The 12,022-nt window shown below is 44.0% G+C and overlaps 1 protein-coding gene across 8 annotated transcripts in view; it reads left to right on the forward strand.

Annotated features, from left to right (window-relative positions):
• The window catches only part of FRMD3 (FERM domain containing 3), a 265,496-nt gene that overhangs the window by 178,005 nt on the left and 75,469 nt on the right, over nucleotides 1–12,022 (forward strand). For all 8 annotated transcript variants that reach the window (XM_024560008.3, XM_024560010.3, XM_024560009.3 and 5 more), the window contains one exon: nucleotides 4,633–4,756. In XM_024560008.3, the coding sequence (XP_024415776.2) occupies nucleotides 4,633–4,756 (124 nt within the window). The remainder of the gene's footprint in view (nucleotides 1–4,632; nucleotides 4,757–12,022) is intronic.

Consider the following 12,022-nt stretch of genomic DNA (forward strand, 5'->3'; position numbering starts at 1 on the left):
TTCTACAGAACAGCAGCACGGTGGGATTCTTGTTCTAATGTCCCCCACCTATTGTGCTCAACCCCTGTGGCTCTGTGGCTCCTACCAGATGTTCAGAACTCAGTTCAGAGGTTGCTTCCTCTGAGAAGTCTTCCCAGATTGTTACAGAACAGACCCAGGCAAATGAATGATATACTGTTACCAAAAGGACCTCCCTTTTCCTACAGGGGTTCCCTCCCACCTACTAGGTTCACTTTGCCTGCCGCCAGAGGAAAGACGTCTCTCAATTACAGAGACTGGTGAAAAGGAAAGGAATTATTTATTTAAAAGTTACACAGACTTAGAGTAATGACTTAACGTCTTCATTAAAATACTAAAGTTCTTTAGAATACCCACAGATGCACACAGTGCTTCCTTCTCCCTTTGCCCAGTTCAGGGTACCGTATCTCAGGAAAAGAAGTAGAAGTCTATGGTTCAGGCAGTCCCTTGGTTCCGGCACTATCCGCTGTGTCGCCACTGTGATCTCCGGTTAATCCAGAGCCATGTGGCACCTTCTTGTGGCCCACCAGCAAGAGTCCTTTCTCCCCTTTTCTTCCAGGCAAAGTCTTTCCTGCTGCCTAAGCCATGTGGCAAAAGGGAGCACCCCAAAGCCACATGGTCCCAACCTACTCTGCCAAAGCTGCGTGGTCCTCTCTGGTATGGCTGCCGCACCTGGGTTTAAATCCCTGTCCCAATCTTCCTCTGCAGCCCCATTTCCAACTCCCCCTACAATCAGTTATACCTGCCAGTATTCCTGTATTCTTCCAGCTTTACTGGGCTGCCGTATAAGCCCAGGCAGGCGTGGCCCCATGGCGTGGAGCCAATCTTCTCCAAGCTCTCGTGCGTGCAGGCCCTGTAACCAGGGAGAGTTGCTTCCCAGTTACATCCTGGGTGGAAGTCACTCCCATCCCCCTGGCTCAAAGCATGGCCACAGCTATTTAACATATCCATGAAACCAGTTAAAGGTTATAGGTATGTTAAATGACCGTGCCAGGGGTTAGCTGCAAAGCTGTCGCTACGCAAAACAGCTCTCAATGGTCCTGCTCCATGTGTCCCTTCCCTGAGCTCAGACTGGTGGGGATGAGGACATCATATATATATTTTTCTCTAATATTTCCTGAGCACCCTGGGTTCTGGACCCCATTACAAACCCCTGTTTGGGGCTCCCCTTTGCTGCACCCTGTTACAAGACTACTAAAGTAGCCTCCCTCCTGCACATTATCACACTGTTCTTTCACACAACTCTTTTGTTGTCTTTTAAGCACTTAGGTCTGAAATGATCTTGTTTTGGGGTTTATTATGCATCCTCCCTCCCACCCCCACCATGTAGTAGCTAAATTCCATGGAAAGTGGGTCTCTGGGTGGCTCATTTCACTGTAATATGCCTGTGTTGGGTATAAGTTCTCCACTAAATATGTTAAGTGAACCAGGACACTTGCCTAATTGCACCAATGTACGCTTTATTCCTATACTTGGGGGAAAGCGGTTGGTTCACTGCCTCATTCATTTGTTCTACAAGCATTTATTGAACATCTGCTAGGTGGCAGGCACTGTAATACAAAGTCCCTGGGGGTCGGGTGGGGGAGACAGATAGGTAAATAGGCATTGAGACCTGTGTTAATGGCTAAATAGAGAGACACCCCCACATCCCCTGCTATGACCTCCAGAGGGCCTCTGGTCCAGCAAGGGCAGTCAGGGAAGGCTCCTCAAGGAGCTGGCCCTGAAGCCATCATGTCCTTTAGCTCAAGTTCTTTTGCAACGAGTCCTCTCCACACCTGGGGAAATGCCATTGCCAGGCTTGCCCTTTCTATTTGCCATCACCTGATGGTACTCATGCATTCGCTTCAACTCTTGGGGTTAATTCCTGATGGTTAATTCTCTTAGAACTGTGCACCTGTTTCCCCTCACCAGTCATCCAGCGTGTTGTAGGTCGTTTGTCACAACTTGACCCTCAATGTCATGTGTGGAAAAGAGAACCACAAGCCTCTTATCAGCTCCTTTTGGTAAAGAAAACAAAATATGAATACTTAGAAATTCCCAATCATTTATAAACCGCCTTTTGCTTCAGGTGAAGTCAGATTTAAAGACAAGCTTTCGGGAATAAGGATGCAGGGCCCGTGATGGGAGAGGTGTTGGCATTTACGTGGTCAGCAACCTTGTGCAGGTTCCAGGGCATTTCTTCTCTTTGTGTTTGGACATATGCCAGGCTACTCATTTGCAGTGTTGAGCAGGACAAGTCCGTTTGTTCCTCCCAAGTTTTCCTGTAAAGAGAAGGGCGCCCCACAAACAAAGCGCTCCCTCAGCAGCCACTGTACAAGCTCACATTTGCAGTGAAGATGACCCAGTCATATCAGTGGTCCCTTCCGTGTGGGAAATGGAAGTGTTGGGTTGTACCATCTCCTAAATTGTAGGTCCATAGCCAACTCACAGGGTGTGTGTGTGTGTATGTGTGTGTGTGTGTGTATGATATGTGTGTTTTTTTGAAACTTATGTTGAGTTAATCATCTGTTTATGACCTGTTCTTATCATCGATCCCTTTGGAACAATTTATGGATTGATGGATTTCCCTTTTGTCATTATTCTCCATTTCCATTCCTAAAGGCAACAACTGGGTTCACACAGATCTTTGATTTTGCACACGTCCTTATAAAATTAGTATTGTTTAGTGTACTTTTAAATTTTATAAATTCAATGAGGCTGTAGAACTCATTCCTTTTTATGCTCAGAACACTGTTTGGGGGATCTTTTACGTTGCTGGGTATACATCTATCCTGTTGCTCTTAATTGCTACAGAGTATCCAGAAGGGTGTATTGTCCGTGTGTATTACTCCCACTGACAGTGAGCACTAAAGTTGCTTTCATATTCTTTTTTGCACCCAGAGTTTTTCTAGACTGTATGCTCAGAAATGGGTTTGCTGGGTCATAAATTTGACTGAATACACCTACCTATTTTCTATAAGAGCTACATGCATCAGGAATCGTCCAGAAATGTGCGAGCATTTCCATTTCCTTATGCCTCTGCCAACACATGGAACCACCTGACTTCCTCAGCTTTTTGTTCATCTCATAGGCCTAGTTGGTGTGGTTTGCAAAGCTCTGATAATGGGTGAGCCTGAGCATCTCTCCGTACACTAGCCCTTTGGGTTTCCCCTTTTGTGAACTGACTGTTTATATCCTTTGACCAATTTCCTGTTGGTCTTCCTGCCTATTTCCTTATTGATTTGTAGGGATTTCTTGTTTATTCTAGATATTAGCCCTTATTAGCTTTAAATTTTGCAAATACATTCTTTCAACTTGTCATATATTATTTTGACTGTGATGTTCTTTAATGAACGTAATTATTTAAATTTCGATATGATCAAATTAATCAATTTCACACCTATGGTTCATGGGAATTTGGGTCTTATTTTAAAAGTTCTTCCTCATGTGGTATATACATTTTAGGTTGTTTTAAGAAATTTGTATTTTGAATTCTATTAAGAAGCTTTAAGGAGCTTAGCTTTCTTCCCTTAGCTTTCTTGTCCTTTTTCAGTCATTAGATAATTCCGCAATGAAGGGACAGCGGGTACAAATTACAGAGTTGCGTGTGATTTTGCAGATGTGCTCAAGGCATCTTGATTTTTTAAAAATCTATTTCAAAGTCATGTTAGTGATTGAGTTCTTCTAATACCGTTTCCCCACCTTCTTTGATCTGCTTTCTGGGCCCTTTCTGCCTGAGATACTTGCCCCTTCCCAGCTCCTTTTCCTTACCAAGCTCAGGGAATCCAGTGGGATGTATTCTGACTGTCAGAGCATCACCTTTGCTTCTGCAGGCTGTGGTCCTTGCATATCTAGGTCCATCCTCTCCTAGACCCTCTGGGCGCTCAGAGATGTGCATGCATTTCTTTTTTATACTTAAAGACTTTCTGGAGGTGCCCTTCATTAGAATCCAGCAAGACCTTCATCTGGTGTGCTTGTTCATACTTTGACACACACTCTTTAATTTGAGAGCAAACCATTTATTTTTAAGTGCAATCCTCTTGAGTGCCTTCATATTGCAATTTTTCATTGAGTAAGCCACACCTACAGAAATCTCGGAGCAGGCAGCTCCAGCCAGGGAACTCCTAGACTCAGAGAAAATTAGCCATGGAAGAAACCATGAGGGATGTTCAGTGGTTTCCTCCTGGAGGTGGTGTGTACCACCTCCTGTCCTGGGGAGCATTTGGAAATGTTGGAGGAAGCATTTTTGGTCATCACTGGGTGTGCCACTAGTACCTAGTACCTTCAGGGTAGGTGTCTAAATGCCCTACTACATCTTTGAAGATCTGAACCAAGAAAGAATTGTGTGACTCCAGTAGTGCCCCATGGAAAAATAGTGACTGAAATCCCTTTTGTTGTATAGATAAAGAAGTGAGACTCAGAGGCTGGCAAGTGCCCAAGCTCACACAGTTACATGTGAACTAGAACGTAAGCTCCCAGACACTCAGGCTGTGGGCTTTCCATGGACACAAGAACATTTCCTTGGGTGAGCTTCTTCCAAGCTCTTCTTTTGGGTGGCAGGAGCTATTCTGTGTGCACCCTGCTGTTGTTTTTTAATCTTTCTTTCTCTCTCCCTTTATTTTTTACTGCTTGCAGCTGAGCTCGGTGATTACGATCCTGATGAGCATCCTGAGAATTACATCAGTGAGTTTGAGATCTTCCCTAAGCAGTCACAGAAGCTGGAAAGGAAAATAGCAGAAATTCATAAAAATGAACTCAGGTAACAGAGGTAGAGATTTGTAAGAATGGTAGAGGTGCAAAAGCATTCTTACCGTGGGGAGTGTGGAAACTGTGTGGTGAAATGGGGGTGTTTGTGAGGTATGGGCAGACCTTTTCGGCTGTCAGAGCCGTATTTCTGGGTCCTGTCGAAGTCCTCCATCAGTAACAATTGCAACAATAGGGGGTCCCCTGGGGGGCTGTTTATGAACCTTCAGTTATTAGGGCTGTATATTTTCTTAGAGGTTTTAACCACCCTGAGTTTCTGAATGTGAAATGTAGGGTAAATAAGTAACCCTTTCTGTTCTGAAGTTGGCACCGCCTCTTCCTCTCCTGTGGCCGTTGCTGGGGGCTTTGACTCCAAGTAGTGCGGAAGCCCCAGACAGGGTTTCCATTGCTGAGCTGCTTTCCGGGTGACAGATTCAGCACCTTCTCCTCTTTTCCTTGCCTGGGATGCTCCAGGACAATTGCTAACGAGAATAGTAATGGCAGGAATAGCAAAATCACATACAGTATCCACTGTGTCCCAGACACTCTTCTAATTGCACATATTGACTCATTTAATCTTCACAACCTTGGGGATGGGTGCCATGGTTATTCCCATTTTACAGATGAGGAGCTGAGGCACAGAGAGATTAAGCATCTTACTCAAAATTACACAGCTTGCAAGTGGCAGAGGCAGGATTGGAATCCAGGTGGCCTGGCTCCAGAGTCTGTGCTCTTAAACAGTGTGCGTCACTCCCACTTTGCATGGTCTAGCACGAATGAAATGAGGCACACGTAGGAATCACCGGCGGTTTGGAATTCAGGTAACTCAGGTCTTCTAGCCTGTAACTAGAATTTAGATCTGTGCAAATCACAGAAGAATTCATTATGATAAACACAGCAAGCTTGGGCTGTGCTATGACAAGTGTTGATGAAGAACTGCGAGAGCTGAGAGACTTCTACCTTCTGGGCCTCTGGCAATTATAAAAAAATTAGTGTCACTGGTTTATGAATTCTGGAACAAATTACTGTCCCCCTTGTGAGGGAGTGCTAGAGCTCCCTACTTTATGCAGGCACTCCCCCTTCTGGTGAGTCTGAGAAGAGCACACACGTGGGCATTTAAGTTAACAATATATTTCAGCTTGGAAAGATGCGACCTTTGTTCTAAAGATAAAGATGATTAGACATCAAAAAGTTATACCAGTTGCAGAGTGGAACATACCATCTCGATGGGTAATTTTAGGGTATTGTCTCCTCATGAAAAGCTTTTTGAAAACATGACACTCCAGCTACTCTTTTACATTTGGGGGACAAGCATGCTCAAGGTTAAAATGAATTTCCAGTGTCCACTTGAGGGGTATGTGGATCAGCAGGGTCTGGAGAGCACGAGGTGAGACCCTTTAGACAAAGGAGTCACATCCAGTGTGTGGATTGGCGGGAGATTGGAATGGAAAGGTCTGTTGTGATCAGAATTTGCAGCGCCTCCAATGCTCAGAACATACGATAATAATAAACACTTATTGAGCACTTCCTGGATGACAAAACACCATGCTATGAGTCTCATGTGCATTGTCCCGCTCAGTCTTCCCCAGCTGTGTGGGGTGGGCACTATGGTTGTTTCTGGACCAAGGTGAAGGGAGCACAACCTGGGGTGTCTAAAGGACCCACCTTGCTGGCAGCAGAGTCAGGACTTGAGCCTTGGTCTTATCTGAAACTGGGATACATGCTCTTATCCACTGCGCAGAGCAGCCGTAAGGCAATCCGGTTGGTTTTCCCCAGCAATCACCCCGGCCATGGTGTCAGAGGGTGGAGACCGGCAACGGGTGGACCAGGTAGTTGTTTCTGCTGTGCAGAGGAGAGATGCTGTGGACCTGAGCAAGAGCAAGGGCAAGGAACTCTGAAAGAAGAGTCTTGAGGCATGTTGCAGCAAGACTCAGTGACCCACTGGACTAAATGAGTGAATCAAGATTCCTGATGGTTGCTTATAGTCAAAAAGCTGAAGATCAGCCCTGGTACCACCCCCGGAATTTGTTGATAACCCCGAAAGTGGTTGTTGTGCACCTAAGGAGCAGAGGGGGTCACCAGTCAAACATGGTTTCATAGATCCCAGAAGTAAATGCCACGATTTGATTAAAACTGCTGTTCTGTGTCACCACGCGTTTGTGACATCCGAACGTGCGTCCTTGTAAAGAAGTCAAAGTTGTGTGTCTGAAGGACGAAGCAGCTAGAATCATGTGACACCGCCAGGAGAACTGCAGCCGGTTTTCCCCTTGTATTTTTGCTGAACCACAAGTAGCCGTGTGTTTCCTGTGGCATCAGCGCAGCAGAGAGAGATTTTAGGTTTGGGTGGGAGGATAAGAGCAGAACAAGCTGAAGTGTGGCTGTGGGTGGGGGTGCTTTCCAGAATCAGCTGGAACCCTGCCATAGAGACTCAGGTTGCTCTGGGGGTTCAGCGAGCTCTTTGCATACAGGTTGTAAAAGTGTTGACCTTGTGTGGGAATTGGATTGCTCTGCAAACCTGACAGTGTCAGGAAGGAGTAGTAAATGGAAGAGATCATTTCGAGAGGCTGTGTCTAGGTGTTACCATCTTATTCTCCCAGGTTGTCACAGTACCCGTGGCCCTTCCACACAGGAAATGGCTGTGGGACCATTGGTCTGTTGTTACGGGAAACTTCCTGGGAGAATTCCGGTTGGCCTGTGTTGGGGTTTGAGTGGCCCCAGAAGATAACCTCCTGCTTTCTACGTAATTTCTGAACCAGTTAGGAAAGAAAACAAAAGAGATGGTGATAGAGAAACTCAGACATTCGCAGAAATGGTGATGATGATTTGCAGGGAGATAAGCATTTTTACCTGTGGGGTTTCAGAACCTTCTCCAGCCTTCTGTACTTGATTAGAATCAGTCTCCTTCTGTGCTCTCTGAGGAGGGGACAAAAAGCTGTGACCCTTGGGAGAAAATTGATCAGGGAGAAAGGAGAACCCTCACCCCTTCCGGGGATCTATCTACTGCTTGAAGGCAGAACTAACATGGCTTGATTGACAGGTACAAGTAAGAGACATTTTAGGGGAAGAAAGTGTGAAAAAGAGACTCCTTGGAATTTTTAGGTGCTTGAAAATCACCTAAAGAAGATCAAGATTTTAGTAAGAGTGTCCATGAACTAAGGTTCAGACGTCATTTATTTGTGAGTAAAGATTGATATTCATGGCCGGGTCAACGTTGCTTCCTTAAAAGTGCCACATCTTTGACTGAACAGGAGGGTAGGGTAGGGGGAAGTCACAGGTTTGCAAATATAATAACATAGTTTATTGATCATCTCTGTGTTGGTCAAGAAAAGCTAGGTTTTGCTGAGAAACAACCCCAAAACCTCAATGGTTTAGAACAAAAAAGGCTTATTTCTTACTCTGCCGTATGCCCAGCAGATGTCAGTGGGGGAGGAGGGGGATGAGGAGGGCTCTGCACACCATGGTCACTAGGGGCAGCCCCAAGCTTGAATTTGCCAGTAGTTGAGGCAAAGGAAAAAGAGAGATCCGGAAGATGTTGCTTCAGCTTGGAAGTGATACATGTCACTGTGGCCATAGCTAGTCACACGTTAGGGTCACAGTGCAAGGACCTGAAATTCTATGAGATGTCCGGAAGGCGCAAACTGGAAACAGCAGGTAAATAGCTCTTAATGGCCTTCACAATATCATTAACTAGTAAGTTTTAAAAATAGACTTTAATTTTCAGAGCAGTTTTAGATTCATAGCAAAATTCAGTGGAAGGCACAGAGATTTCCCCTCTACCCTCTGTGTGGCCTCCCCCAGTATCAGTGTCCCCCACTGGAGTGGCACATTTGTTTTGTCTGGTGAACCTGCATGGATGACACATCATTATCACTCAGAGTCCATGGTTTGCCTGAGGGTTCACTCTCGGTGTTGTATATTCTGTGGACTTGGACGATAATATCCACAGATATAGTATCATACCGAATACCTTCACTGCCCTAAAAACCCTCTGCGTTCTGCCTATTCATCCCTCCCCTGCAAAACCCCTGGAAACCACTGATTTTTTCACTTTCTCCATAGTTTTGACTTTTCCAGAACGTCATATAGTTGGGTCCACACAGCATGTGACCTTTTCAGACTGGCTTCTTTCACTTAGTAATATGCATTTAAAGTTCCAACATGTCTTTTCATGGATAGCTCATTTTGTTGATGAATAATATTCCATTGCCTGGATATACCACAGTCTATCCATTCACCATACTGAAGGACATCTTGGTTACTACAAAATTTTGGCAATTACCAATGAAGCTGCTATAAACATTCACATGCAGGATTTCGTGTGGGCATATATTTTCCACTGTCCTGGGTAACAGGGAGAGCAATTTCTGGATTATATGGTAAGAGTATACTTAGTTTCGTAAGAAACTACCAAACTATCTTATAAAGGAGTTATACCATTTGCATTCTCAGCAACAGTGAATGAGTTTCTATTGCTCCACATCTCTGTCAGTGCTTGGTGTTTTCAGTGCTCTGGATTTTGGCCATTCTAATAGGGGTATAGATAATAGAGTATTATTTAGAAAGATTTTATAGAGACAGCTTTGGGCCTCTTAATATCCTATGAGCTAGAGGATGAGGAGATGTATGATTCACATTATTGAATAGATGTCAGTGCTAAAACCTACTGAGGCCAAATAATTCTAGATCAGGGTTTTTAATTAATAATGGTTTTTTTGGTGGGGGTTAGGGAGCGGTGCTTTCTGGGCTGTCTGATCTCCATTGCAGCTACTCAGCTCAGCTTTTATAGAGCAAAAGAAGACAGAGACAATACATAAATAACTGGGCTGTGATTCAATAAAACTTTATTGACAAAACAGATGGTGGGCCAGACTTGACTCAGGGTTTCTACTTTGTTGACTTCTGTTCCAAACACATGACAGAGCAGGTCTAGAATCAACTTCTGCTTCATTCTTCTGCCCTTCTAGATAATTTTCAGACAAGAACCACAGTTGTTTTTAAAACTATGTGTAAAAAAGTATCTCTTATAATTTACAGATTTCACTTGAGTTTGGTTCGCAGAGATGAGGTCCTACCACTAGAACTGCTTTAGAAATAGGTCATCCCTCCTTGGAGAGCCCTCTGGTAGCTGTAGTCAGCCGCTGCCACAATTTCTGGGGACATAACAGTTCTGTTACTTTTGACTCTTCTTAGTTTCTGTTTCCCACAGCTTTAATCATGGCCATCTGGGTGAAGAGGGAATACCGCTTCCATTAGTCCTGAGGGTGCTGAAGATCCAGAGTAAATTGATTTCAGTATCCGAGACCCTGATATACCTTTCTGAAGGTTTTCCTAGAGTTTCTACTCAGCTAGTCCTTCCATCTCCAGCTCAGCAAGTTATTATTAGAGGTGAAGCTGTTTGAATTAGCTTCAGTCACAGGTCGTCAGCTTGTAAATACTCAAAAAGCTAAGTTGACGGAGACATGGTTTTGCTGTGGCACAGTAGTCCCCCTTCATCTGAGGTTTTGCTTTCCACAGTTTCAGTCACCCACAGTCAATCACGGTCCAAAAAATATTATGTAGAAAATCCCAGAAATAAACAATTCATAAGTTTTAAATTGCATGCTGTTCTGAATAGTGTGATGAAATCTCATGCTGTCCTGCTCCGTCCTCAGGGATGTGAATCATGCCTTTATCGAGGGTATTGCCTTAGATCATCCCAAGAAGGGTGTAGAGGAGCACAATAAACTATTGTGTGTGTGTGTGTGTGTGTGTGTGTGTGTGAGTGTGTGAGTGTGTGAGTGACAGAGAGGGAGGAGATGAGACCAGATTCCCATAACTTTTATTACAGTATATTGTTATAATTGTCCTGTTTTATTAGTGTTGTGAATCTCTTACTGTGCCTTATTAATCAATTAAACTTTATCATATGTATGTATGTATGTATAAGAAAAAGCATAGGGTTTGGAACTGTCTACAGTTTCAGGCACCCACTGGGGGTTACTCTATATTCCTTGCCCTTAATGAAAAGAAAAATCACCCAATTATCTACCAGCACCATGATCTAAGGCAGTGAGGTTTGTGCTGGAAGGAATAATGACACTGAGTATGTTTTACACAGTCATTATCTCTTTTTATTTCTCCAAACTCACATTCTCTGTAGATCATAGGCTGTGCCTTCCTGGCAAGGATTTATAGTTTCTAGAAATAAGTGCCCTGCTATGATAAATACCTTCTACCTATGCTTCTGATGAATAGACCACAAGGGCCTCCTTAAGAAATGTTTTTGTGCAGTTTTGAGAAGAGTGTTTATGGTGTAAAAAGAAGAGGGGAAATGTCAGGTTATTTTATGGCTCTAATCTTCTTAAAATGTGCTTTCCTGTGTCATCTCTCCCCCCTCCCTGTGTTCTTTCCTTGCTCAAGTTTCTTGTTCCAAAACCCTAGAACAATGGTCCCCAACCTTTTTGGTTCCAGGGACTGGTTTCATGGAAGACAATTTTTCCACACACTGGGTGGGGGGGATGGTTTCCTGATGATTCAGGCACATTGCATTCAAGCTCTCCTCCTGCTGTGTGGCTCGGTTCCTAATAGGCCAGGACCAGTACTGATCTGTGGCCTGGAAGTTGGGGACCTCTGACCCTAAAATCTCTCTCTTTGGTAGGTTATCAAATCCATTTCCATCCTCCGTTGTTACTTGGTATAACACCTTTATTAGAAATGGGTAGACAGAATGACTTGGCATTAAATACTCTTCCTGTAAAAACTAAATCCCTGCATTATATGGCCTTGAGGCAGGGACATTTCTAGAGAAGGTTTGGCTGAAGGTAAAAGATATGCTGCCTTAAGCCATCAACATTTTTTATACAGATGAAATCTGTATAAAGTGACTTGAAGGGGGAGAAAGCAATGCCAGTGACATACAAAATGGCCATGCAGAAAGAGAGAGGGAGTAGTACCCAAAACTGGAACCAGCCATTTCTAAATACATCTTTGATCACTCCCAAAATGTGATTCTATATCATTCTTAGAGTCAAAGACTTTTTGAACTTTTGGTGAGGCTGTAACCATGTATTTATCCATCCATCCATCCATCCATCCATTCGCACACCCATCCATGATTCATCCATTCACCTATCTGCTGTCTGTCCATTCATCCATGTACACATCCATGCATCTATCCACCTGCCTATTTGTCCATCCATGTCCCATCCATGATTCATCCACCCAGTTATGTAACAAATATTTATTAACGGGCAACTCTGTCAGAAGCTGTAGAAGTGTTGGATGACCTGGCTCAGTGATCTTC

This window comes from Desmodus rotundus, chromosome 1 (assembly GCF_022682495.2).
Source record: "Desmodus rotundus isolate HL8 chromosome 1, HLdesRot8A.1, whole genome shotgun sequence".
Classification (NCBI taxonomy): Eukaryota; Metazoa; Chordata; class Mammalia; order Chiroptera; family Phyllostomidae; genus Desmodus; species Desmodus rotundus.